At 45.9% G+C, this 27299-nt stretch overlaps 5 protein-coding genes and 1 pseudogene across 10 annotated transcripts in view; 3 read left to right on the top strand and 3 right to left on the bottom strand.

The window, feature by feature from the left end:
* Positions 1 to 6119, bottom strand: part of LOC309837961 (uncharacterized protein C17orf100) — a 65422-nt gene extending 59303 nt beyond the window's left edge. For all 5 annotated transcript variants that reach the window (XM_082678855.1, XM_082678853.1, XM_082678852.1 and 2 more), the window contains exons 1-2: positions 5163 to 6119; positions 637 to 800 (exon numbers count right to left, since the gene is read on the bottom strand). In XM_082678855.1, the coding sequence (XP_082534981.1) occupies positions 5483 to 5860 (378 nt within the window). In that variant the 5' untranslated portion in view covers positions 5861 to 6119 and the 3' untranslated portion in view covers positions 637 to 800; positions 5163 to 5482. The remainder of the gene's footprint in view (positions 1 to 636; positions 801 to 5162) is intronic.
* A 96-nt stretch (positions 6120 to 6215) lies between these two features.
* MED31 (mediator complex subunit 31) lies at positions 6216 to 13896 on the top strand. The gene is made up of 4 exons (XM_082679548.1): positions 6216 to 6320; positions 7221 to 7298; positions 7770 to 7866; positions 12605 to 13896. Exons 1-4 carry the CDS (start codon positions 6293 to 6295, stop codon positions 12795 to 12797), a joined length of 396 nt encoding a protein of 131 aa, XP_082535674.1. The 5' UTR covers positions 6216 to 6292; the 3' UTR covers positions 12798 to 13896.
* Positions 13897 to 14035: 139 nt separating this feature from the next.
* Positions 14036 to 16815, bottom strand: TXNDC17 (thioredoxin domain containing 17). Its single transcript, XM_082679547.1, has 4 exons — positions 16599 to 16815; positions 15938 to 16019; positions 15435 to 15510; positions 14036 to 14268 (listed from the first exon to the last, which is right to left on the bottom strand). Exons 1-4 carry the CDS (start codon positions 16798 to 16800, stop codon positions 14200 to 14202), a joined length of 429 nt encoding a protein of 142 aa, XP_082535673.1. The 5' UTR covers positions 16801 to 16815; the 3' UTR covers positions 14036 to 14199.
* A 581-nt stretch (positions 16816 to 17396) lies between these two features.
* LOC309838404 (uncharacterized protein) lies at positions 17397 to 19966 on the top strand (the record flags this gene model as incomplete). The annotated part of the gene is made up of 2 exons (XM_082679467.1): positions 17397 to 19509; positions 19775 to 19966. The coding sequence occupies exons 1-2, from the start codon at positions 17506 to 17508 to the stop codon at positions 19964 to 19966; spliced, it is 2196 nt and encodes a 731-aa protein (XP_082535593.1). The 5' UTR covers positions 17397 to 17505.
* Positions 19967 to 22070: 2104 nt separating this feature from the next.
* The window catches only part of KIAA0753, a 55618-nt gene continuing 50389 nt past the window's right edge, over positions 22071 to 27299 (top strand). Inside the window, exon 1 of the mRNA XM_082678851.1 lies at positions 22071 to 22192. Within this exon, the coding sequence (XP_082534977.1) occupies positions 22097 to 22192 (96 nt within the window). The 5' untranslated portion in view covers positions 22071 to 22096. The remainder of the gene's footprint in view (positions 22193 to 27299) is intronic.
* LOC309837883 (large ribosomal subunit protein uL1-like) lies at positions 24901 to 25608 on the bottom strand (annotated as a pseudogene). The gene has a single exon. The product of its transcript is annotated as a large ribosomal subunit protein uL1-like (transcript).

The raw sequence follows: 27299 nt of genomic DNA, 5'->3' as shown, positions 1-27299 counted from the left end.
AGCCCCAGGCTTTCTCATGGAGTTCAAAAAACATTCCCTTAAGGAACTAAATTAGTGCCTCGTTTCCCAAACATCAGTTAGTGTATTCCATATTACTTTCAAACTTCTGGCCACACCCAAGGCCAATTGTTTATGGAATCTGATTATTTTTTCTTTAAATCAATTCATTTAAACATTTAAAAATGCCTACTATAGGGCTTCAATGGTGGCGCAGTGGTTGAGAATCTTCCTGCTAATGCAGGGGACACGGGTTTGAGCCCTGGTCTGGGAGGATCCCACATGCCGCGGAACAACTGGACCCGTGAGCCACAACTACTGAGCCTGCGCATCTGGAGCCTGTGCTCCGCAACGAGAGAGGCCGCGATAGTGAGAGGCCCGCGCACCGCGATGTGGAGTGGCCCCCGCTCGCCACAACTAGAGAAAGCCCTCGCACAGAAACGAAGACCCAACACAGCCAAAATAAATAAATAAATTAATAAACTCCTACCCCCAACATCTTCTTTAAAAAAAAAAAAAGCCTACTATAGCTGAAGTAAAATATTGGTGAAATACCAAGTTTGAGGGCTAGTTATATTTTTTAATCTAATACACACTGAAATAAATATTTAATTATCAAAATAAAAAATGTTTCCATACCTCCTAAAATCCTCTTGCACACCAGCAACGTTTGCATTCCTCACTTTGGGAACCACAGATCTAAAGATTAGTCCAAACATCTCATTTTCAGTGGGGGCAGTGAGGCCCAGAGGGGTGAATTCACTTATCCGAGGTCTAGTTTTTCAGTCAGTGGGAAGGTCAGTCTGGTCAAAGGAGGGAAGAAAGAAAATAAAGGAAACTTGAGATCTCTAGGCTGCCCCCGGCCAAAGTCTTATCAGTCTTACCATTTTTGGAGAGAGGCCCTACCTTGTCATCTCTCCAGAGTCCAGATATCAGTTTATAGTTACCTTGGCAGAGCCATTTTAAGACCTGGGTCTTAGATATTCTTATTTTTGGAGGTCCTGACCCGTATCCTATCACATATATTACAATGTTTGCACATTGGCACTTATTAATTTTAATTTTGCTATTTTCTTCTTCTTGTATTTTGAAGCCAATGAAGTTTTCAAGCTTCACCATTGTGGCAGGCCCTTACAAAGTTCACAACTTGTAGGGTTAGAGCCTGCCACGCCTAATGGATGAAGTGGCTCTGGATGTGGTAAAGGAATCTGATCAACGAAGACACACTAAAGAGCAATTTATTTACTTTAGCCCTTTCTCCTGGTGTATTTAAAGGGTAATGTGGACAGGCCACTGACAACTAAATGAATGAGTTTCCAGTGGCAAAATCTTTGCTATTCTAACAGAGTGGTTGGGGCAGTGCCACTGCAGGTAGGCTAAGTGCCATGTGACTGGCAAGATGTTCTCATTCTGTGCCTCAGTTTCCTTATTAAGTAAAACAAACAGATTAGACTACATTGATGATTTTCAAAATATATTTCAAAAATGAGGGCAAAATCAAGACTTTATTGGACATATAAAAACTGAAAGAATTCATCACCAGCAAACCTGCACTAGAAGCAATGATTAAGGAAGTCCTTTAAGCAGAAGGAACATGCTACCAGATGGAAATCTGGATCTATACAAAGGAGTGGAGAGCATCAAAACTGCTAACTATGTGAGCAGAGCTTTTAAAAGTTATCACTTAAAATTCTTTAAAAGACAATCAACTGAATATTTAAAATAGATAACCAACAGGGACCTACTGTAAAAAAATTTAAAAAAAAGACAATCGGGGCTTCCCTGGTGGCGCAGTGGTTGAGAGTCCGCCTGCCAATGCAGGGCACACGGGTTCGTGCCCCGGTCCGGGAGGATCCCACGTGCCATGGAGCGGCTGGGCCCGTGAGCCACGGCCGCTGAGCCTGCATGTCTGGAGCCTGTGCTCCACAATGGGAGAGGCCACAACAGTGAGAGGCCCGCACACAGCAAAAAAAAAAAAAGACAATCGACTGTTTAAAGCTAATATGCTAACAATGTACTATGGGATTTGTAACATGTATAAGTAAAATGTATGACAACAATAGCAAAAAAAAGTCAAGAAAAACAGAAGTATACTCTTGTAAGATTCTTATAGTATGGGTCAAGGAGTATAATATCATGTTAAGGTAGAATATGAAAAATCAAAAAATGTATATTAAACCCTCATGAAACTACTAAAATGAAAAGAGTAAATATGCCAACAAAGGAGATGAAATGGAATAATTAAAAGTACTAAATTAGTCTTAAAAAAAAAAAAAGGAGAAAAGGCAACAAAGACCAGAGGGAATAAATATAAAACAAACAGCTAGATGGTAGATTTAAACCCAGCCACGTCAGTAATTACAGAAAATATAAATTGTCTAAACATCCCAAGTAAAAGGCAGAAATTATTAGGATAAAAAAGAAAAACCAACCAAGATCCAACTATAATACTAACAACAAATCTACTTTAAATAAAGACACAAATAGGTTGGAAAAAGATGCACCATCTTAACAATAATCAAAAGAAAGCTAGAGCAGCTATATTGATATCAAATAGATAGATTTCAGAGCAAAGAACATTACCAGAGATAAGGTTATTTCATAATGATAAAGGGGCCAATTTATCAAGAAGCCATGATGATGCTAAATGTTTCTGCACTTAATAACAGAGCTTCAAAATAATAATGTTTTCGGAGTCTCACATGAATGAGAGTGTTCTGTAGAATTCAGTATAAATGTTACTTCTGTCTCTCTTCCTTTTCTATTTTTAGTATGATCCACTATGCTCATTGTAAATTAAATTTAAGGACACTAGACCTACCTTCATTTGGTTATCAAAAGAAACCATCCTAGGAGGCAGTCAAAAGTGGTTGCTAGCACCTCTGCTCCTGGCCAAATTACTTTTGGCTTCTATGGACTTCAGTTTTTCCATCTGTACCATGAAGATCAACAGTTCAGAAAAAAAGTTTTTAAACGGTGAACTGTTTCTCCAGCCTAACAGTTTGTGGAACCCCCTAGAGGCTGGGTCAAGTACCAGCTATGGTGGGATGGGAGCAGCGGTAAGAATGGAGGAACCGGAATCCTGGGAGATCTAGATGGGCCCTTGACCCAAATATCTTGCTGGTTGGGCTCCTGATTCTTTCCATGGCTCATGTGATCTGGGGAAAGAGTGTTGTAGTAACAGAATTCTTTCAAGTATTTTCAACACAGCTGACAGAAAATACATATGCTGAACTTTGTAAGCTGCCTTCAGCTTATATATAAATGAATGGATTATGAGAATGACAGGTGCTGACAGGTACTTAGTTTTTCCAAACTAACCTGGTTGGCAACAACTGAAGGCAGGTCATGGCTACTACCTAGACCAGTAAGTCTAACGGATTAGTAGATGGAGCCATGCGACGCCTTCTTGGCTGGGAATAGAGGGACAGCACTGCTCTTCCTTCTTCATTGCACGCACGTTGGGCTAGCGATTGTATACCATGTCACAGATACAAAAGCACCTCAATTTATCAAGAAGCCATGATGATGCTAAATGTTTCTGCACTTAATAACAGAGCTTCAAAATAATATTGTGGGAAATAATATTGTGGGAAATAATATTATTATTGTGGGAAATATTTTTTTGCGGCACGCGGCCCTCTCACTGTTGTGGCCTCTCCCGTTGCGGAGCACAGGCTCAGCGGCCATGGCTCACAGGCCCAGCCGCTCCGCGGCATGTGGGATCTTCCCGGGCCGGGGCACGAACCCGTGTCCCCTGCATCGGCAGGTGGACTCTCGACCACTGTGCCACCAGAGAAGCCCTCTTCTATTCCTCTTTCCCTCACTTTCCATATCCATCAGTCATGTCAGCTCCACTTCCAGAACACATCCCTAATCTGCACTCTTTTCTCTAGCTCCACTTCTGCCACCCTAGTATAAGCCACTATCATCTCTTACTGGACCACATTATTAGCTTCCTAACTAGTTCCTGTTTCCTCTCTGGTCCCCTACACATCATGGTTTCTCAACCTCACACTATTGACATTTTGGACTAAGTGTGTTAGTCCAAACGTAGTTCCCTTTGCTTGGGGGAGGGGGGCTGTCTTGGGCACTGTAGGAGGCCTAGCAGCATCCCTGGTCTCCACTCACTAGATACCAGTAGCAACTGCCCCCCTCCATCGTGACAAACAAAAAAAAAGTCTCTAGACATTGCCAAATGTCTCTTGGGGGATAAAAATCACCCCTGAGAACCACTGTCCTACATCCTACACACAGGAACCAGGATATTTTTTAAATGCAAAATGCATCATGTCACTCCCCTGCTGAAAACCCTCCAGCGTCCTCCCACTGACCTTAGAATAAAACCCAAGCTCCTTATTGTGGCTTTCAAGACCCTCTATGAACTGGCCACTGCCTGCTTCTCTAACATCCTCTCTTCCATACAACACTCTCCCTCCCTAAGCTCCAGCCACACTGGTCTTTTTTCTGCTCCTTGAACAGTCCAAGCTTGCTCCCCTTCACCCCTTGGACTTGGCTGATTTCCTCTACCTAGAATGCACTCTCCCCAGACCTTTGCATGGCTCACTGTTCACTAAACAAGTCCCAGATCAAATGCTGCCTAATCAGCAAGGCCTTCCCTGACCATCCCATCTAAACAACCCCCTTACATTCTCTATCACACTACCTGTTTTATTTCCTTCATAGTGCTAATCACAATACAAAACTCTTGTTTTGTCATTTGTTGTCTGCCTTTTCACTAGAGTGTAAGCTCCCCAACAGCCAAGACCCTATTCGCCTTGTTCACTGCTATAGCCCAAATGCTAAAATAACACCTGGCACAGAGTAGGTGCTCAATAAATATTCCTCCCCTGTACCTCCTCAAATCACAGGTCAGGTTTCCTTTCTAAGATTATTCTTGACTGGTGATGTAGTTTCACTTTGAGCTACATTTGACCTATGTTAAAATGCGTGTGGCTCGGGCTACCATGCACGAGGGCTTGGCATAAAGAAAATAACAATTTTGAAACATAAACACAGGCCAACTAATTAAGGAAAGTCTGCTCCTTGCCCCTCAGGTTTGCTGCAGGCATATAATCATTCCACTGGTCATGACTTCAGTTTGCTCCTTGTCCCTAAATTTGAAGCAGCAAAGGTCGTTCAGGGGCTAAGAATCCAAAACTCACCTGCCTCAGAGGTTCAAACAGCCTCTTTGTCCATCATCTCAATATATACAATATATAGGGCCCGAAAACTTTTTGTGCTGGCTTCAAGTTAAAGTAGTTCACTGGGTCAAAGGCAGGAAAGGATGGTCCAGGGTGCAGCAGGGTCAATGAATGTTGGCTGAGTCCTGAAACCGCAGCTTGGCTCTTAAATTGATTTGTGGTCTGCTTCCAGGAAACCAAAGATGATCGGTCCACCTGGCAGCAGGCTGGCTGCGAACTGGAGGCAATTCTGCCCTGGCCAAGGGCCATGGCCCTCTCGTGGCCCCGAGGAAGGAAGCATTTCATCGGGCCTTTTGGACATTTTGGCGAGCGTCTGGCTGCTCCCGCCGCGGCGGGCTCTTCACGCGGTGCAGAGACGTCTCCACCCGCAGAGACAAGGCCCTGACGCGGCGGGAGGCCGTCTCCGTGCGCTGCGAGGCGGTTTCCACGTGCTGGCAGGACACCTCGAAGACGCGAGGGGCCCGTTTCCCAGAGGGGGAGACGGAGCACCCCTCGCTGCGGCACTGGGTAGTCTCCACCTGCCGGGAAGACCTCCGCACCTCACGGGAGGTCGTCTCCACGCGGTGGGACGACGTCTCCACACGGACCGTTGCCGTCTCCTCAGAGCGGGTGGCCTCAGCCCGGGGCGGAGAGGGCTTTCCCCCAAGGGGTGAGGCCATCTTACAGGGGTAACGGAACCAAGCAGGCCTCGCGAGGCCCCACTGCCCCACGCTCGACGGGTTACGTCACACGGTGAGGAGTGACATCACATGGCACTGTGACGCAGGCACAGCGGTAGCCGAGGATCCCATGACACAGCCACGTGCAGGAACAGTGGTCCTGGCGGGGGCTGCTGACGGCCCCTCTGAAACCCTGGGTTAGGCCCCGCGCCAGGTCAGCCCCTGCATCGCCCCCTAACTTGTCAGGAGCCCGCGCCGGCGGAGGCGGGAACGGGCCGAGCCGGGGCGGGCCTGGGATGAGAGGAGCCGCCCGCCCCCCGCATCCCACACTGCACCGCGGCAGGAAGGGGGAGCCGCGGCTTCCGGCACATCCCCCGCCACTCCCGGCGTTCGCGGTGTCGGGCTGCTGGCTGCTTAGCTCCTTTGCTGGTGATGGCAGCAGCTGTCGCTATGGAGACAGGTGAGTGGCGGTCCGAGCCGTGCGTTTTGGCAAATAGAACTATCCTGGGCCCAGACACCTGCTCCCGCTTCCCCAGGTTCTCCTTCCAGGCCTAACTCCCCGCAAGGTGATTGTTCGGACCGGGAGGGGCGAGGGCTCTTCTAGCGTCTGGAAGGGCGAAGGTAGTTTGGCCTTTTCAGAGTTTGTTTTGTTGGTGTATCCTTTCTCCTCACTTGTTATTCAGACACCGACCCCGGCGAGGGGTCGGCTTCCGGCGAGGCTAAAGGAGAGATTTTGGATCTTAAACCGCTTCCTCGATTTGTTTTCTGCGTCTTAAATGAGCTTGCATAAGTTTCAAACATCGTCGACAAACTCGTGTATTATTTTGCAACGGACGCGTCTCACCGAAGCAAGCGTTCCCTGATCTTGCATTCTCACCATGGTCTCTTTCAGCTTGCATTCTGAACTTTTCTTGATAGGTTTAGCGTTTGCTTTGTTTTTGCTTAGCTTAATCACTTAACAACTTGTAACACATTAAAATAAGGCAAGGCACAGTTACTGCAACTTACCACAACAGTGGTCAATGTTAAAATGTTAAAATCTCAACATAGTGGCTCACGAGTGATAAATGTTCTAACCCCGTGTGTGATCCTGTTTTCTTTAATAACTTGTCTTTAACATTAGAGAATTCATTCATTCCTGATTAAACATTCCTTTTAATCAGGGCTTTGCTTTCCTTACACTTCTAAGGAAGATTTTTCTCCTCCCTCGCCCAGTTTAGGAAAACCTTCACGTGCCCTTCTTTATGTAGAAACGTATCTCATCATTAGTCAGGTTTCTTTACTGCTGTTTTCTTTCTACAAATCAGTATTGTATATGGTGACATTTATTTTGGATGATTTTTGCTATCTTCTCTCCTAGATGATGCTGGAAATCGACTTCGGTTTCAGTTGGAGTTGGAATTTGTGCAGTGTTTAGCCAACCCAAATTACCTTAATTGTAAGTTGTTGAACACCTCATTGAATTGAGTAGCTATTTATAATTTCTGATAGAAGAGTTCCAATTCATAGTTGGCCCTTTGTATCCTCGGATTCAACTGCAGTTGGTTGAATCTTCCCATACAGAGGGTGACAATACTGTCATTGTCATTGCGCTATGTTATTTTATGTGAGACTTGAGCATCTGTGGGTTTTGGTGTCTGTGGGCTCTCTTAGAACCAGTCCCCTGTGGATTTGAGGGATGACTTTCGTATCTGCTTTTGTACATTCTCAATTGAACAGAATTATTGCTACACTTACATTGGTATATATATAATTGAGCAAACTGGGACTTCTGTTGTGAATTCAATGAGTGTCGGTGGTGGGGATGTTATGTAAGTAAATTCTTTACTTGTATGTTAGGAGTCACAAATCAGTAGTCCAAGGATTGATTTGCTCTACAGGTGTATTTTTTTTTTTTTATGCCTTTCAGTTCTTGCCCAAAGAGGTTACTTCAAAGACAAAGCTTTTGTTAATTATCTTAAGTACTTGCTTTACTGGAAAGAACCAGAATATGCCAAGTATCTAAAGTAAGTTTAATTTTTATAGTCCTAAATATGTGTGTACTTTATTATACTCCAAAGCACTGATATTTAATAGACTTCTTAGTTTCACATTGGAAAAAATACAGTTTGAATCTCTGCACTTCTTTTAGTTGTCTCCATTTTAATATGAGACACACTGATCTCTAACTTAACTTGGATTATTTCAGTGATATACTCACCAGTATCCCTGCTTTCTCCCCACCATTCCCCGCCCCCAAGCCAAACAAAGAAGAACCATTTTCTACACAGAAGCCGACTTGGTATCTTAAAAATAGAAATCACAGCATTCCATTAGAACTCTTCAGTTGCTTCTCATTGCATGCAGAGGAAAATCTAGTCTCTTTTCTCGAGCTAAAGACCTGTATGATCTGGCCCTGTCTTGTCTGACCTTACCTTGTACCACTCACTCCATCTCACCGGGTTTCTGACCCAAAGGAACCCACAGTCTATATATGCAATGACATAGGCATAGCCTGAACATGAAAGACCATAGAAAGGGGTACTTACTTGTAAGGAAGGTTTTCTGGAGGAGGTACCCTTACCTGAGTCTTAGTAGCTGCTTATTTTATTTTATATATTTTACATAATATATGTATTATTCAAGTTGTGCAATAGATGCTTTCTTTTTAAGGCTTATGAATTGCAAGGAGCATACTATAATCATGAACTTATTCCTTTTTTTTTTCTGCTAATTTGCAGTAGTGCTATAGCTTACTTTTTTTTTTTTTTTTTTAAATATTTATGGATTCATTTGGCTGCACCAGGTCTTAGCTGTGGCATGCGGGATCTAGTTCTCTGACCAGGGATCGAACCCGGGCCCCCTGCATTGGGAGCGTGGAGTCTTAACCACTGGACTGCCAGGGAAGTCCCTGAACTTATTCCTTTTTAATGGTAAAAAAGAAACCATGAATTCCCACCTGTGCTTTGTCTTAACTAGGTAGTCAAAAAGCAATGGTGAAACTTTTAGTCTTTCTTTTTCCTAAACAAACACAAGTTTGAGAGGAAAACGTTTCAAACGTGTACTCCCACTTTTCTGATCTGTGTCTTATAACAAGGAGGATGTATGAAGCCCACATCCTCCTGTAGCTTGCAGGACCCTTGGCACCCTTACTGGCCCTTTATAAAGAACCATTATTCATTTAATAATCCAGAGAAAAGACTTTTTTTTATTAGATTGCAACATGTTATATGTATGTAGACTTAGAGACTCAGTGTTGGACACTGAGCCCTAGACACCATCAAGTTCAGTTTCACCCACAACATTGCTGAGATGGTCATCTACATGCTGGCTGGAGGTTTCCAGTGAGCCCATACTACTCCATTCAGGGGCAACCAATTCCATTGTTAGCTAGATGCTAGAAAGTTCTTCCTTGTATAATAATATGATATACCTCCATGTAACTTCAACCCATGTTGAGTTTTATCCCTGAATTAATCCAGAACCAATCTATGCCCTCTTGAGGAACAGCCATTCAGATATTTAAATTCAAGAGAGGTTGCAAATTAACCCCCATTTCATTTCTGCACAAGGTTTTCATTTAATAGTTGCCAACATTTGAAGATTAGAAAGTTTCATATTTTAATCCAGATTTCTAGCTACTCTCTAAAATTCTGGAGGATCTGGTAACCCCAGGTCTTTGTTCTCCCACGTCAGCCACTGGCTAGAGCAGAGGAGCAGTTGCCTCTTCTAGACAGTTTCCACCATTTCACTAATAGCCACGACTTGCAACTATAATTTATCTCTTACATCTTTTTTTCTCACCTACCTTCAGCCATTTCTCATGTGCCCACCTTTGGATATTTTGCACTTATGCCTTATGTTTTTCAGCCAAGAGCTAAACACAGGCCTTCAGATGTCAAGGTACAGTGGACCAAATAGCTTTTTATTCTTCATATGGACATTATACTTCTATTTGTTCAACTTAAGTTTACATTACCTTTTGCGGGGGCAGGGAATGAGGGGGCAAGGATTCATATTGTTGACTTGCTGGGAGCTTTATGTCAACTAAAATCTTTCAGTTCTTATTTTCATCAATGCTGTTAGTTTAGTTCTCCATTTATTTCTTATTTATTTTTAAAAAATCTAATTGCAGAACTTTCCTTTTGTACCTCTTCTATTTCATCTGGTTGGTTAATGCTATAATTGTAGCCTATTAACATATTTATAATTCCTTATTTTGTCATGTAATGTATTCTGAGCATTGACTCTACAAGTCTGATAAATGATCACTGTGTGTCTAAGTTCCAGTTACTAAATGCTACTTGAAGACCATTCTCTTGGTCGTCACATTAACTTATTTTACAGTTGAAGAAACTAAACCTTAAGGGAGTTTAAGTACCTTGTTTGAGGCCACTCAGCTGGAGAATGGCAGAGCTGGTTTCAAACCTAGGTCTTTTTAACTACCAACAATGTCCTCATGAAAAGGAAATAGCCAGGGTAGGTGTGAGTAGGGCTTTCCAGGCTTAGCTGCTGACAATTACAAGCAACTGTGAATCTTTGGAGTATAGGAAGCAAATCTGTAATAAGGACAACATGGTGTAGGGCCCTACTACTCAATGTGGTTCTCAGACCAGCAACATTGGTATCACTTGGGAGCTTGTTAAAAATGCAGTCCTCAGGCTCCACCCCAGACTTCCTGAACCAGAGTCTGCATTTTAAGAAGTGATTCACGTGGGCTTCCCTGGTGGCGCAGTGGTTGCGAGTCTGCCTGCCGATGCAGGGGACGCGGGTTCGTGCCCCGGTCTGGGAAGATCCCATATGCCGCGGAGCGGATGAGCCCGTGAGCCATGGCCGCTGAGCCTGCGCGTCCGGAGCCTGTGCGCCGCAACGGGAGAGGCCACAACAGTGAGAGGCCCGCGAACCGCCCCCCTCCAAAAAAGAAGTGATTCATGTGTGCATTAAAATTTGAGAAGCACTGCTGTAGTGTACTGTCCCCAAACTTTAGTCATTTGAATACCACTTGTACAATTTTGGCTCTATCTGTGTACTCCCTATAAGACTCACTGTTTTTTAATTGACTCATTTAAATTTTATGTCTTTTCTATTTGAAATAATTTTACTTAAAAACAAATGGAAAAACAGTAAGAAGAATTCCTGTATATTCTTCCCCCAGATATTCTAAGTGCAGACTTCTTATATAATCATAGTACAGTGATCAAAATCGGAACATTAACATTGACATATCATCTGATCTTGTTATCTAACCAGCAGACCTCACTCACATTTTGCCAGCTGTCTCACTAATGTCCTGTTTCTGGGGCAGTGTCCAGTCTAGGCTCAGATGCTGCATTTTGTTGTCATGTCTTAGTCTCCATTAATCTGAGTTCATCAGTCTTCTTTTTCTTCCCCCCATAAGTGTGACACAGAAGTGATGTTATATCCTTCTTGGTATATCAGGAGTCATAGGATGTCAATTTGTCCCTCTACTGGTGATATTAATTTTGGTCACTTGGTTGAGGTGGTGGCTGCCAGTTTTCTCTGTATCAAGTTACTATTTTTCCTTTTGCATTTAATACATATTTTGTGAGGGAATACTTTGAGACTATGTAAATATCTTGTTTCATATTTCATTCTTTTACCTAACTTTAGCATCTATGGAAGATACTTGCTTGAAACAATTTTTACTGTGGAGATTTTCTAATTCCATCATTCTTTATTCATTTATTAGTTGGTATTCAGTTGTAAGGAAGGAACATTTCCTTGTTCCTGATTTATTTATTCATTTAAAAAAGTTACATCAATATGGACTCTTGGATTCTTTATCTTGTGGGTTATAATTATGTATCTTCTTGATCCCAGATATAGCCAGTGGGAGCCCCTTCACATTGGCTCCTGAGTACTTTTGACGTATCCCTATAATTTTCTGAGCATTTTTCTTTCTGGCACTACATAATATTCCAGGCTCATCTTGTACTTTCCCTCTGCTAGCCTTAGAATCAGCCATGTCTCCAACCAACCTTGGATAATTCTATATAAAACCCATGATCTGGGCACTCAGTGTGCTCATTGGTGTCACTGCTTGTAGGCCCTCTCAACACACAAAGCTAGAAATTGTGTGTGTGTGTGTATATATATATATATATATTAAAAGCCATGAGTTCATACTGATGTTTTCAATTCCAACTCAGTAACAAGATTCATTCTAGCCTTCCCCTTCCTTATCTGAAACTCTTTTTCTGAGAGCCAGAAATTTGGCTTTCCATCTACAGCATATTTACTTACATATTTGCTCAACCTTAGAGTATATGTACTTAATTTCAGAATTGTTATGTCCCTATGGAAAACTAGAATACAATATTTGTGCTTAGTTCTTTCTGAGATTGACTCAGTTTTAAAATAAAAGTTGTCTTATTGTTTATGGAAAACCAGTAGGTATTAATTAAACACATAATTAATTACTAAAATAAAAAGTGTTCGTGTTCCTCACCTTGGAAACCACCAGAAGAGAATAGCATGATTTGTCCCCCAATGTTGACTCCGTTTACCAGTTACTGTGTGGTCTTAGGCAAGTTATTTAATCTTTCTGAACTTAAGTTTTCTCACTTTTGAAAATTTTGCTGACTTTTGATGCATAAGCAGGGAAAAAAAGAACTGTACTACCAAAGTATACTAAATTAATGTTACAGAAATGGTAGGCTGCAAGATCGTTTTTAGGTGAGTAACTGAACTAGAGCATGGTATTATTACGTTATGTCGCTCATTAACTTATAAACTTAACCCCAGGTACCCTCAGTGTTTACACATGTTAGAACTGCTCCAATATGAACACTTCCGTAAGGAGCTGGTGAATGCTCAGTGTGCGAAATTTATTGATGAGCAGCAAATTCTGCACTGGCAGCACTATTCTCGGAAGCGGATGCGCCTTCAGCAAGCCCTGGCGGAGCAGCAACAGCAAAATAACACATCAGGAAAATGAACAGTTGGATCCAGACCAGGCTCTTAAGACATGTATATATTGCTTTTGTACAGTGAAGACAAAACAACTCTTCCTATGTACCTTTACTGTGGTAGCACCTAGAACCGTTAGTGTGCTATTTAATTGAACTAACTTTTTCTTGTTAATAGATTATTTCTGTTAAACCAGAATTGTTTTACTTTGATTTCCCTGTGGCTTTGTAAGCTTTTATTAGTATTTAACAGTCAGCTGAGTAAGAATAGAAATGTTAGGTGTTTCAGACCAATTTAAGGCAGCAGGGGGCGAGGTAAGGGGAGGGCCACTGAACATCCCAAACTCTAAGCCGAGCTCTGTTTTCACGTACAGTGGGGCCTGGGACAAGTCTGTCTCCTGGAACCTTGCTGTCCCTCAGATCGGCTATCCTGCCCTTCATCTACAGAGTGAGAGGTGTGGAGTAAGTGACCTCTTTACGTCAGGCAGCAGGAACCGCATAAAGGTTCTTAAATTCTGCAGGGCAGGAGACATACCTGTATCGCCAGTTGCTTTGCAAGAGAGCTTTAAGGAAGAATCATTGGTATGTCACTGACCTAGTAATGGCAGGGAGAAGATTGGTGGTTAACTACTAATTGGACTCTTGGCCTTAAGAGTAGAACAAAGGTGAGGAGCCTCAAATATTTGTGCTCATTTGGGAAAGCTGACCTTTATTTGGCAGATACCGCAAACCAGGCACAATGTTAAGTGCTTAGTTGCATTCTCATTTTATCCTCAGAACGATCCATGTTCATAAAGGAGGAGACTGAGGTTTAGACAGGTTAATGGTTACACAGCTAGGAAGTGATAATCAATGAGACTGACTCACAGGCTGGAGTCCTTCCCATCACTAGGTTATACGGTCTCTGACCTCTCTGCCACCCGCCTCATCCCAAGTAGTGAAGCATATTCAGACAGCTGTGACGAACCTGCCAGCATTAAGCAGAGGCTGGATTAGATGTGCTGTGCTTCCCTTCAGTGGTTAGGTTAAGTTCTACATTCTAAAGCCAAAGAAGGAGTTTCAGGAATAACAGCTCTTTGTAAATTCGTGGAATTTAAGGTAAAAGATCCTAACTCCTTTAGAGATTTGGAAGCTGTCTACTGCACTATTAGGGGCTTTTAGGTATTTCTGTCATCTCCAATAATAGCTTCCTTTGTGCTATTACTGCCACTCCTGAAGAATTATTTTACCTATGGTAGCTTAAATATACCCATATATTAAAGCAAACTGAGGGTTCATGAGCATTTTAATAGCACTCTCTATTGTTTAGACATGTACCAATTTTTTTACATCATCATTTATTTATTGCTAACATGAATTCAAAGCAAGTATGCAGATTCTTTTATACTAGAGCAAATCAGGAAATAAAGACACAATTGCCATCGTCAAATCTTAATCTTCAGAGAACAACATCCCCACGAGGTTGGCCTGAAGACACTCAGATTCTACCAGTTTTTGAGGCTGTAAGAGAACAACAGTCATATCTTAACCCACAGCTACAAAAATGTTATTAGGAGGGGAATGAGTTGTTCTACCTTGAATGACACAAGTCTTGGAACAGAAAAATTATGCTATTCAGAAACTATTAACTAGTTGTAACAAGCTTTATGAAATAGTTAAGATATTTACCTTAAGGTGAATCATTAAAATACTTGGCTCCGTGGACTAAAACAGGAGACAGGAAGCCCGATGTCACCCCTTCCCTTTAACTCTTTAATTTAGAATCCCAGGGCCATGACTAAACTAGAGGACATGCCCTTTCTTTTCATCCAGAATTATGGATTAAGTCGAAAACAACTATTGATGCCACTGTTTTAAGGAATTGTATGTTAACCAACTTTCTTCAACAGTGCTTACAGAATTTTAAAATAAGGATGGCTTTTAAAAGGCATGAAAAGGGGCTTCCCTGGTGGCGCAGTGGTTAAGAATCCACCTGCCAATGCAGGGTACACGGGTTCGAGCCCTGGCCCGGGAAGATCCCACGTGCCACGGAGCAACTAAGCCTGTGCGCCACAACTACTGAGCCTGTGCGCCACAACTACTGAGCCCGCGTGCCAAGAGCTTGTGCTCCACAACGAGAAGCCACCGCAATGAGAAGCCTGCGCACTGCAACGAAGAGTAGCCCCCGCTCGCGGCAACTAGAGAAAGCCTGCACACAGCAACGAAGACCCAATGCAGCCAAAAATAAATTTAATTAATTAAAAAATAAATAAAAAAATAAAAGGCATGAAAGGGCTTCCCTGGTGGCGCAGTGGTTGAGAGTCCGCCTGCCGATGCAGGGGACACGGGTTCGTGCCCTGGTCTGGGAAGATCCCACATGCTGCGGAGCAGCTGGGCCCGTGAGCTATGGCCCCTGAGCCTGTGCGTCTGGAGCCTGTGCTCCGCAACGGGAGAGGCCCCAAAAAAAGAAAAAAGGCATGATAAAAACCCTAATATTTGCATTATTAATAACTTATTGGGGTAGGCCATAGGGATGGACAGCCATGTGTATTTTGAATACATTCTGAAGAGCAATGTGATATTTGGGATGAAATGTCAAGATCTTTTCAAATTTGAATCCAGAACAAGTTAAAAGAGTTTTGATAGGGTGAACTGTATCCCCAACACAGTTAAAGAAAGATACTCACTGTTCCATATTTAAGTAGTGTAGGCACTCCAGTTAATTTCAACTTTTTCCTGAAGTCATTATTTGGCTCTTTCCAACTATTTCAGAAGGAGAAAGTGATCATGAAAAACATTTACTTGGTTTCTTACATTCTGCTTTGTATTTGATATATTCCCACTTTCAGTCTTTCAGTAATCATTGTTTTTGTTGTAAACATTTTAAAAACCTTGACATCTACAACATATATTCTCCTGTGCAAAGTTTTCATTTAAGTGAATATATACTAAGATATAAAATAAATGTAAAGACAAGTTCTGAACTAACATCAGGCCAAATTATTGAATTACCCTTACCTAATACAAATGGCTGAACATTCGAATTTTTAATTCGTATTTAATATATTCTAATTGCTTGACTTATCCGACTGTATCTTAGAACTCAGAACCTGAATCACAAGACCCTTCCCGCCTAAATTTGCAAGAGTCTAGTGCATGTCTGGGAAATAGAGTACGCATTGCCACTTACTAAGGTTTTTCTCCTACTTGGCAGTAGATGAACACACATCCTTCACCAACATGCTTCAGCCCCTCTCGTACGACCGGTTCAGCTTTTTAAAAAGTTGATAGAAATAATTACCAACTTTACAATCAGGCACTGATGAACAGCGTCCCTCTCCCCTCCCCTCCTCCCCTCCGTCTTGGTAAGTACTCAGACTTTATCCTGCAGTTAACTGAGGAGATAAACGGAAGTCACGTGTTTTTTTCTGATTTTTTTTTTTTTTTTTTTTGAGAGCCACTTTAAGGGTAAGGACCCACTTTCAGTCCTGATTTGTCCCCAGGCCACAGCGCCCAGAACAATGAAAGACAAATATTTGCTGACTTACCATAAGGAGACCAATTCACGTCTCCTGTAAGACACTAATCACATTGGGGAAGTGAAAAGTTCTAATGGACTAGATTCCAAGATTACCTGGGTCGAATGGTAGAAGAGCACACTTGGCGGGGCGGGAAGGACTTAACAGGAGGAGAGTCGGGAACAGGGTAGGAAAAGGCAAGGTGAGAGCTCAGATCGCCCTGCGGGACTCCGGTAACAAGACTCCCTCCGCTTCCTCTCCACCCCACTCTGGCCATAGCCTCGGCCTTCCTGCCACTTACTCTGGGCTGCAGCCCCCGAATCCCGGCCTCACCCTGCACGCAGTCGGGGCACCAGCTTTTGCCTTCGGCGTCCTTAGAACCAGAAAAATAGGCGAAAATGGTCTTGCCACTGTGCTGCTCCACCGCCTGCATGAACTCCTCGTAGCCGTACACGCTCACCTCTTCGTAGCGGGCCATCGGGAGAGCGTGACTCGGACAGCTAGAGGTGTCTTGGGCCGCTGGGAGAAGCTCCATGCGGGGTGGGGCGAAGCTGTTTCCGGGTGGGCGGGGAGCTGGGCAGGGCCTGAGAAAGCAAGCCCGGCTCTGAGGTGCTACGGGAGCCTCTGATGGCCAAAACTCCTCTGCACCGTTTTTCTATTCTATTTTCTCAGGTCTCTCAGTGCTGACTGCACCCCGAAACCCCGGCTTTTGCCCCTGTCTGGTCCCGGCCCCAGCCCATGTGCAGTGGCTGCAAAACCTGCCGCCACGCAGCCCCTGGACCCTTAGGTGGCTCCGGAGCCTTAACGGCTCCCAACCCGCCCTGCGCCCGTTGCCATGGCGACTGGGCGAGCGGCCGGAAGGGAGGCCTAGTTGCGGCCCCCAGCCCGCTTTCTGGTAGGCGCGCCGCGCCCCAGACCAGGTGGGCTCTGGCCAGAGCTGGGGGGATTGTGGGAAGCCGCGTTAGGAGTCATGGATCTGCGGGAGAGGAGACTTTGACCCAGCGCAGATCTTGCCGCTCGTCGGGCCTAATTACCTTTTCTCCTGCCGAGGCTTTAGTGGGGCCCCGGGACCGGGGGGCGGGCGTCCGGCACTGGGCGGGGGTAGGGGGCTGGGAGGGAGGAAGGCTCAGAGGGCTAGAGCTGAGTGTGTGAGTGCGTGTGTGGAGCCGCTCTGGGAGCCGGTGCTGAGACAGAAAGTGCCGCGGGGCTGCGTTGGGAAGGCGGGAGTCGCCCTGGAGCGATGAGTGGGGTGGCTGGCCCAGGAGTCTTGCCGGGGCTGCGCAGGGGTGAGCTAGCGGCGGAGACGCCGGGCCGCTGCGTGGGGCCCAGCAGGTTCGGGCGCGGAGTCCGGCGGCCGTGGGAGAAGAGACGGGGTGCAGGGACGTCCCGAAGCCGTGGAGGGAGGCGCCGGGCGAGGTCCTCGGTGCGGGAGACGCGCTGTGTGAGTGCGGAAAGGCTGCAGGACTGTCGGCGGCCATGGGGGAGGAGACCTGCAGCGGGGACAGCCCAGGCCGCCGGGGCGAACAAGGCTGCGGGGACACCTGGCACGGCAGTCTCGATGGAGGTAGCAAGGGACCTTGGGACTGTGTGGGTGAACGGGGCAGTGGGGGAACCCCAGGTGGTGGGGCCTGTCGGCTCTGTGTGGGTGACTGGCACTGGGGAGGAGGAGGAGACGGCTTATAGGAGCCCCCGAGGCTGTGAGAGAAAAGGTCGTCCGGGATCTACGGGGCATGAGAGCATTCTGGAACTGTGGTTGAAGGTGCAGGCTATGAGGGCAGCTTCAGGATGTGGGGAAGGAAGCAGAGTCGAGCTCCATCCCGTGTCTGCAGGAGAAGGGCCGGTTGAAAGGGGGGTTCCTGGCCGGGCTTCGTGGGTAGAGACCAGCTGTGGTGGTCTCACCGGACCATGGGTGAAAGGACAGGCCAGGCCAGTCCCCCGGGCCGCAGGAGTAGCCATAGCTCCGGACCTAGGGGCAGGCTGTGAGAGGGCCTCAGATTGGTGTGGGCAAGGCCAGGCTGTGAGGATGCCACCTGTGGCTGTGCCTGGGGCTCTGGAGGCAAGTTCTGGGATTGCCCCACACCCGCGGGGGAGAAGACAAGCCGTGGCGGTGCCTGGGCCCGTGGAGGGGATAGGCTATGGGGTTGCCCCGGGCTCTTGGGGAAAAGGGTCGACTGGGGGGGTTCCCGGGGCCACTGTGGGGTGGCCTGAGGCTGTGGAGGTACCCAGAGCTGTGGAGGGAGAGCCAGGCGGCAGGGCTGCTCCAGGTCTGCGGGGGAGGGAGCAGGCAGCGCAGGCGCCTGTGTGTGGGGATACCCCAGGCTTAGGGGGAAGGGGGCGGACCGCAGGGGTGCCCAGAGCTGCGCGGGAGGAAACTCCCTCTGTGGGTGCCCCAGCCGCGTGGCGGAGGAGACAAGCCGTGGAGGAGACAGACGCCGGACGTCTCCCTGGCCTGTGGGGCACGGGACAGCCCATAGGGGTGCCTTGTGCGACTGGAGCAGGAACGAGATGTCGGGGTGAGCCAGGATTCGGGGAGACGGGGCAGGCTGTGTGGGTGGAGACAGGCTCTGGGGGCGACTTCGGGTCCCGGGAAGCTGCACAGCCTGCAGAGGTGTCTGGTCCTGATGAGCAGGAGGCAGGTCCTGGGGGCGCTCCAGGCCTGTGGGACATAGGACAGGCTATGGGAGTACCTAGGACTCCGGGGCCAGAGACAGGCTGTGGGAGTGTCTGGGGTCTGTGGGGAACGGAACAGCCTGTGAGGGTGTCCCAGGCTCCGATGGTAGCGGGAGCCGTGGGAGAATGGACCATCGGCGGTGGTGTCCCAGGCCTGTGGGCTAGGCAGCAGGCTCTGGGGGCGCCCCCGGCTGATGCAGTGACGGGGGCTGTCGGGGAGGAGACCTGCGGTGGGAATGTCTTGAGTTTGTGGGAAAGGAGGCGGGCTCTGGGGGGGCAAGAGGCTCCGGTGCCTGCAGCTTTAGGGGGACCCGGGTCTGTGGATCAGGAGGCTGGCTGTGGGGATGCCTCATGTCTCTGCATGAGAAGACAGGCCGCGGGGCTGTCTGAGGCAGTGGGGTCGCCAGAGGCAGCAGGTGTGTCCAAGCACAGGAGTGCCCCAGCAGGGGCGCCCGCAGCTGTGTGTACGTCTGGGTCTGGAAGCGTACCTGCCAGGGTGCCTGCCGCTGTGTGGGTGTCTGGCTCTGTGTGTCAGGAAGGCGGCTCCAGGGATGACTTGAACCTGTGGGGAGAGGTTTGTACTACCAGGATACCCTTGGCTTCAGGGGTACCTATGGCTCCCCAGGAGCTGTGGTCTGTGGGAGAGGATACTGGTTGTGAGGCTTCCCCAGGATCATGGGGAAGGAGACAGAGTGCTAGGGTTCCTGTGGCTGCTGAGGTGCCCATGGCTTCTCGGGTACCTGGTCCCCTGGGGGTGGAGACTGGCCTTGGGGGTTTCTCACGCTTGCCAGGGAGGGGACAGACTGCGGGAGTACTTCTGACCGCAGGGGTGTCCACAGCTGCTGGGGCCCCTGGACCGCTGGTGGGTGATGCCAGCTCTGGGAGTGGCTCAGGGGTATGGAGAAGGAGACAGGCGACTGAGGTGCCCACTGCTGCCAGGGCTTCAGGACCTGGGAACGGGGAGACTGACTCTGAAGGCATTGCAGGCCTATGGAGAAGGAGAGCCGATGGAGCTGTCCCTGGGGCTGTGAGGGTACCTCTGTCTTTGGGGGTGCTTGCAGCTGTAGGAGTTCCCACGGCGGGGCGCCGGCCTGCCGCAGTGTGGGTGACTGGGTCTGCAGGAGAAGATCCCAGTACGGCTGTCTCCAGCTTCATGGCGAGGAGGAGGCCGTCCACAGAGGGCCCCGGGGCTCCAAGGTGGGAGACAGGAGGTAGAAGTGTCCTGGGGCTGCCGGGGGGCGTGTCTTACACCTGTGGGCGTGGGACCAGGTTATGGAGCTGCCCAAGGTCTGCGGGGGAAGAACCGGACTCTGAGAACGTGCCAGGGGTGTCCAGGACAGGCACGGCTTGGGGGGTGAATGAAGCCGAGGAAGTGCCCCCGGTTTCAAGGGAGGAGACAGGCATTGGCCACTTGAGAGATCATGCACAGCAGGGTGGGAGGAGACAGGCTGCAGGAGGGTCTAGAATCAGAGGGAGGGGGAACAATTTGGGAGAAAATTGTGAGGGGGAGGACAGATTGAGGGGTGCATTCCAGTAGTATATATAGGGAACAAGTTGGGGGACCCTGGGGCTCTTTGGGAGGGAACAGGTTGGGGGGAGATTTGTCCTGGGTTATGGATGAAGGCACAGGCCGTAAGGGTGTCTCAGGATGGGGGAGACAGATACTTCCTGGAGATGCCTCATCGTATATGGGATAACACATTGGGAGGTTTTCTGGCGCAATGGGAAAGGGACAGGTTGCAAGGAGAGGGGTGTCCCAGGACTTTGTATAAGGGGAACGGTTCGGGGTGGGTGTCCCTGGACTTTGTGTGTGTATGTGCTTGTGTGTGTGTGTAGATCACTCGAGGTATCCTGGAACTGTGGGGATCACCTAGTTTCTTCCTGTTGGAGAATGGACTGTTAGGCCTTTGGCATCCAGGGGGAAAGTACTGACCACGTACAAGCCACAGATGCCCAGGCCCCAATTCTGCAGGCTCCTTCATTCTGCGGCTCCGGCCCCTGGACTGTGGTGATGTCAAGCCAGTTGGGATTGCCTCACTCGGGTGCTTCCTCCCATCTCCGCTTTTGATCATGTCTCTACAGCCTTAGAAATAAGGAATCTTTATATTTCTACAGATGTGTCAGTCTTTAAGCAAATCCAGTCTACAATCCTTGAGTTTATTCAAAAGCTTAAATTAGGGATCTTTAAAAAAACCTGAATTTCCCAGTTGAGTTCCTATGGGATTCTTTGAGAGGGCAAGCTCCCCCATGCAGTTAACACTAGTCAGTTTATGGAAAATCTGCTTAATTCGACAAGTGTTGAGTTAAATTGTCCACTATGCTCAAAGCACTGTTGTGGGGAATCTCAGAGAAGAGCAAGACAAGGCCCTAACCCTCCAGGAACCTTGTCTAGCTGGGAAGATGAGACAGATACCTGTGAAATAGGTAAATAACGACATGAGCAAGTGTGTGAGTGCAGGGGCAGTAGTGTCTATAAGGAGGCATTCAGAATAGGGAGAGGCACTGATGCGTGTGTAGTTTACAAAACGCTCTTATCTGTTAGACACTGTATGTGAATATAGGGTGGGGGGAGTTTGGGGGAAATTGAAGATGTACAGAGGTCATTCAGCTAGTTAATGGCAGTTCCTGGCGTCAGTCTAGGTAGTCCGATGCCACAGGTTTACTTAGAGTCATTCAGAGTTATGTCCTTTTGAGCTACCTAGAAGAGTGAAGTGTACTGCTTTTTGGTTAGTAGTTAGGATTTATTAATGTAGGCTGTATATCCGTAAAACTTCCTTGCGGGAAAGTGCTTGTTTACTGTAGCAGAGCTCTGTTTTTGGTGACCTTTGAGATGTGAAATTTGGAATGAAAAGGGCTCAAGAGATAGTCATTAAGCTAGTGTGTCCCCTATTCGCTTGGAAGGTAGAATTTCAAAAGTGTAGTTGCTTTAGTAAGTGGAAGAAACTGTCGTATACCTGTCCTTAAGCATTCACTCTGTAGTATGAGGTGGCTGGGGGCTACTACAATATTGTTATATGAGCATGGCACTGTGTTTTACTTACTCTTTCCTTTCGTTTGAATACAGTTGGTCTGAAAGTACTTTCTTTTATTTTAGGCAATGATTTTAGGAGAGAACTGTTGGCTGATAACTGAGCTTTCACTATTGTACTACACTTTCTGACATGATGGGATCAGGCAGACCAGCCTCAACCTGTGTTCATCTAGCATCTAGTGTCCAACTGGATGGGAGGAGTGACCCCAGGAAACTTCAGACCCAGGTAGTTTCGTTCTATTTTTCTCTTCAGAGTTTTGTTACGAAACATTTCAGACAAAGAAAAGGGCAATGAACACGTTTTAAATCACCTTTTAGATTTAACCATTATCACACCTAAGAAAATGGACAAAAAATAATTCCCTAATATTATCTAAGAACCAGTCTTTATTCAGCTTCACCCCGTTGTCCCCAAAATGTCTTTTCTCCCAGCATTGTATTTATGCAAATCTTCAAACATACAACAAACAGAATTTTACAGTGAACCTGTAGATTCCATTACTATTTCATGTGTTTGTTCCATTGCATATCTATCCTTCAATCCATCCCTCTAGAATCCATTCATCAATCCCTCATACTTTTGGACTCAGATCAAAATAAATTTCAGGGGCTTCCCTGGTGGCACAGTGGATAAGAATCTGCCTGCCAAGGCAGAGGACATGGGTTCAGCCCCGGTCCAGGAAGATGCCGCATGCCACGGAGCAACTAAGCCTGTGCGCCACAACTACTGAGCCTGCACTCTAGAGCCCGTGAGCCACAACTACTGAGCCCGCGTGCCACAACTACTGAAGCCCACATGCCTAGAGCCCGTGCTTCTCAACAAGAGAAGCCACCGCAACGAGAAGCCTGCACACTGCAACGAAGAGTAGCTCCCGCTTGCCACAGCTAGAGAAAGCCCGCGTGCAGCAACGAACACCCAACACAGCCAAAAATAAATAAATAAAATAAAAATAAAATAAATAAATAAATTGCAGACTCTGAGTACCCTGAGTACTTGAGCATGCGTATCATACACTAGAATTCATACTTTTTTAAAGATTTTTTTTTTTTTGATGTGGATCATTTTTAAATGGTCTGTATTGAATTTGTTACAATATTGCTTCTGTTCTGTGCTTTGGTTTTTCGGCCCGAGGCATGTGGGATCTTAGCTCCCTGACCAGGGATTGAACCTGCACCCCCTGCATTGGAAGGCAAAGTCTTAACCACTGGACCACCAGGGAAGTCCCCTAGAATTCATCCTTTGTTTACCATTTTTTTCTTTTGATGTACATTTTACATCTGCAACAAATACACTGAAATGTATACATCTTGTCACATTTGCTGAGTTTTGACAAGTGTATACACATGTGTATACACATGTATAACCCATGTATAATACCACTATCAAGATACAGATCATTTACATTACCCCAGAAAGTTCTCTCGTGCCCCTTCCTAGTCAGTCCCACCCCGGCCCTCCACAGGCAACCACTATTCTGATTTTTTTCAACATAGATTAGCTTTGTTTGTTCTAGAGCTTCATGTAAGCAGAGTCATATACTGTGTACTCTTTTGTGTGAGGCTTCTTTCACTGGGTATGATGTTTCTGAGATTTGGTGTAATATTTCTGAGATTCATCCACCTTGCTGCATGTATCAGTAGTTTGTTACTTTTGAATACTGAGTAGTGTTCCATAGTAAATGTGTACCACTGTTTATTCATTCTCCAATTGATGGACACCTGGGCTGTTTGGGTCACTATGAATGAAGCTGCTATGAACATTCTTGTACATTCTTGTAAACATGTTTTCATTTCTCTTGGGTAAATACCTGGAAGTAAAATTGCTGGGTCATAGGGTAGGTGTATGTTTAGTTTTTTAACAAACCAACAGACCTTTTTCCAAAGGGGTTGTACCATTTTATTTTCCTACCAGTAATGAATGAGAGCTCCAGTTGCTCCACATCTTTGCCAGCATTTGCTGGTGTTTTTTAATTCTATATATTTTTTAATTATACCATTCTGGTGGGGGTATAGTAATATCTCAAAGAAAAACTTTTTTAAAATTTTGACATAATTTCAGACTGACAGAAAAGCTGCAAGAATAGTACGCAGAATTCCTGGATACTCTTCTCCCAGATTCCCCAAATGTTAGCATTTTTATTACATTTTCCCTCCCTCTCTCTCTCCCTCCTTCCTTTTTTTTCTCTCTCTCTGTCTCACTACACACACACACACACACACACACACACACACACACACACACACACACACACACACACACACACACACACACACACACTTCTAAACTGGTTAAGAGTAAGTTACAAACATGATGCCCTTTTGCCCCTAAGTACTTTTGCTTGTATAATCATGGTACAGTGATCAAAATCAGGAAATTAACATCAAATGATGCTATCATGTAATCTACAGACCTCACTGAGATTTTGTTAGTTGTTCCGATAATGTCCTTCATAGTGAAAGAAAATCTAAGATCATGAGTTTTGTTGTCATGTTTCTTTAGTTTCCTTTAATCTGAACGATTTTTGAGTCTTTGTATTTCATAACATTGACATTTTTGAAAACTACAGGCTTGTTATTTGAGGATTTCCTCTCATTTTGGGTTTGTCTGAAATTTTCTTATAATTACGTTCAGGTTATGCACTTGCGGTGGGAAAACCACCGAGGTGATGCTGAGTTCTTCTCAGTGCATCATATCAGGAGGTACACGCTGTCGATTTAGTCCCATTACTGACAATGTTAACTTTAATTATTTGATTAAGGTGGTGTCTGCCAAGTTTTCCATTGTAAAGTTACTCTTTTGCCTTTTGTAATTGGAAGTATCTGTCTTTGAGACTATGTTAATATCCTTTTATTCCCCAAACTTCATTTGCTAGTTTAGCATTCACTGATGATTTTTTTTTTTAATGGTGGGAGTATGGTTTATTAAGCTGTGCCTTAGTACAGGCGCTGGGGCTTGCTCATGGTGCTCTGAATGTACAAAGCCCGAACGTTCTGCCAAAGCCCGAACGTTCTGCCAGTTTTTCCTGAGCAACGACACCAGGAAGCTGACAGCTAAGTGGATGTTGTACGCAGGCTCATCATCTGTCATTTTCATGTGGCCAGCAGCCACCGCCAGACACAGCACCTTCTTCATCTGGAACTTGATTGCAGACTTCACTTCATCAACTTGGCCACCATGTTCTCATTGTGGGTCAGCAAGGAAGGGAGCTTGCCAGCCTTATTCAGGCCTGGGCCCAGGATTTGTGGGATCTGCTTGATCATAGATTCTGAAGCCAAAAAGGCATCATACTTCTTGGCCAGCTTCTTGACCAGTTTCTTATTCTTGCTGAGTTTCTTCAGGGCCTCAGTGTCCACGGGGGGGATATCCACAGCCTTGGCCTTATCACAGTGCTGCTGGTCCCCCAGAACACATACAGAAAACTTGGGGTGGGGAGTGGACTTAAGCCTGACGGTGCCTGAGAAGCGTTTGTCCTTCTGAGAGTCATAGTTCTTCAGGCTGATCTGAAGCTCCACCGTCTCCAAAAACTTACCGCGTTTGCGCTGGTTCTCGTGCAGGACTTCCTGCACCACCTCGTAGAGGGAGTCTCGGGAGACTTTGCTGCTTATGGCCCCTCGCGCCGCGATAACCGGAAAAGAGCTCATGGATGATTTTTGCCTGAATCAATTTTGTATTATGATGTGGTGGTGACTTATTTATTTATTTATATCAGAGCAGACTTTGAGAGTGTTACTTAATTCAGTATGATATTCAAATTGTCTCTGGGGCCTCCCTGGTGGCGCAGTGGTTGAGAGTCCGCCTGCCGATGCAGGGGACACGGGTTCATGACCCGGTCCGGGAAAATCCCACATGCCGCAGAGCGGCTGGGCCCGTGAGCCATGGCCGCTGAGCCTGCGTGTCCAGAGCCTGTGCTCCGCAACGGGAGAGGCCACAACAGAGAGAGGCCCGTGTACCGCAAAAAAAAAAAAAAAGGGTCTCTGATTTGGCCAGTGAAATGAGAGTCACTTCAAGCTGATTCTAGTGTCCCTTTCACGTTTCCATCAATCTTCGACCACTTTTTGCTATAAAAAGATACTCCAGGCTCAGCATAATTTTCCCCTGTCCCAGCCCTAGAATCAGCCATTTATCAAAGGAGACTTCATCCCTTTGGTGGAGAATGGATTTTAGGAATCAGTATCCGGGTACTAGATGTGCTCATTGGTTCTTGGATGTCAGTGTTTCTCTTATATGCCCTCCTAGAGGACATAATTGGGAAATAGATATATATACTTGTGTGCCTGTACACACATTTGTATGCAGATCTGCACTTCCTCCTTCCTTCTCCCCTCCTCTGTCTTACTCCATTCTTTCCTCCCTTTCCGTGTTTCTGTTTGTCTATCTACCTATCTGTCTATATTAAACCCATGAGTTCACACAGGTATCTCCAGTCCAATCTAACACTTCCCATTTGTAACTCCCGTATTCAACAATGTGAAACCAGTCTCCAGTTATCCACAGTATGCGTACTCATTTGCTCAATCCTAGAATGTACAAAACTGTTTGAGAATTGCAATCCATGCCTCTGCAAAAAAAGAACCCTACAAATTAGAGTTCAGTATTTGTTTAGAGAACTTTTTGTCTTTAGCCTGAGGGCATATAGTCCAAATGCTATGTTCAAAAGTTAATTGGGTTGATTTTTTTTTTTTTAAACCTCCACTTTTTCGTGTGGTTATGTTAGTCGTTTGAACTTCATTTTGGTTCATTGGTTTCTGTTAGTATTTATTTTTAGGGTTTTCCTTCATCCGTATGAATTTTATTTATTATCTTCCTCCCTTTCTCCCTCCCTTCTTCTTTTCCTTCCTGTCTCTCTAGTACATGGGAAACATTAATGTGGTTCCAAACAAACGTGTGCAAAAAGGGACATTCAGTGAAGTATTACCGCCCCCCCATTCCCTCTATCCTTTCCACCCAATTTCTACCCACACCCTGTAGATACCTAATCTTATTATTCTCTGATTTTTCTTCCCTTTGTTTCTTTCTGCACAAATGATCAGATGTGTATGTGCTTTCTCATGAAGTACTTCTCCCCTTTTTTGAAGGGTGGAGTATTACAGATACTCTTTTTTGCACTTTGCTCTTTTCACTGAACAGCATATCTGAGAAATCCCTCTGCATGAGTTCATACATATCTTCCTCATTCTTCTTAACATCTTCATAGTACTCCTCTGTGTGGATGTAGCATAGTTTCTTTTGTTTTCTTTTCTTTCTTTCTTTCTTTATTCATGTCTACGTTGGGTCTTCGTTGCTGAGTGTGGGCTTTTAGTTGCAGTGAGTGGGAGCTACTCTTCGTTGCGGT

This window comes from Grampus griseus, assembly GCF_964374135.1.
Source record: "Grampus griseus genome assembly, chromosome: 20".
NCBI classification, from domain to species: Eukaryota; Metazoa; Chordata; class Mammalia; order Artiodactyla; family Delphinidae; genus Grampus; species Grampus griseus.
This window is presented reverse-complemented; position numbering and strand designations above follow the sequence as displayed.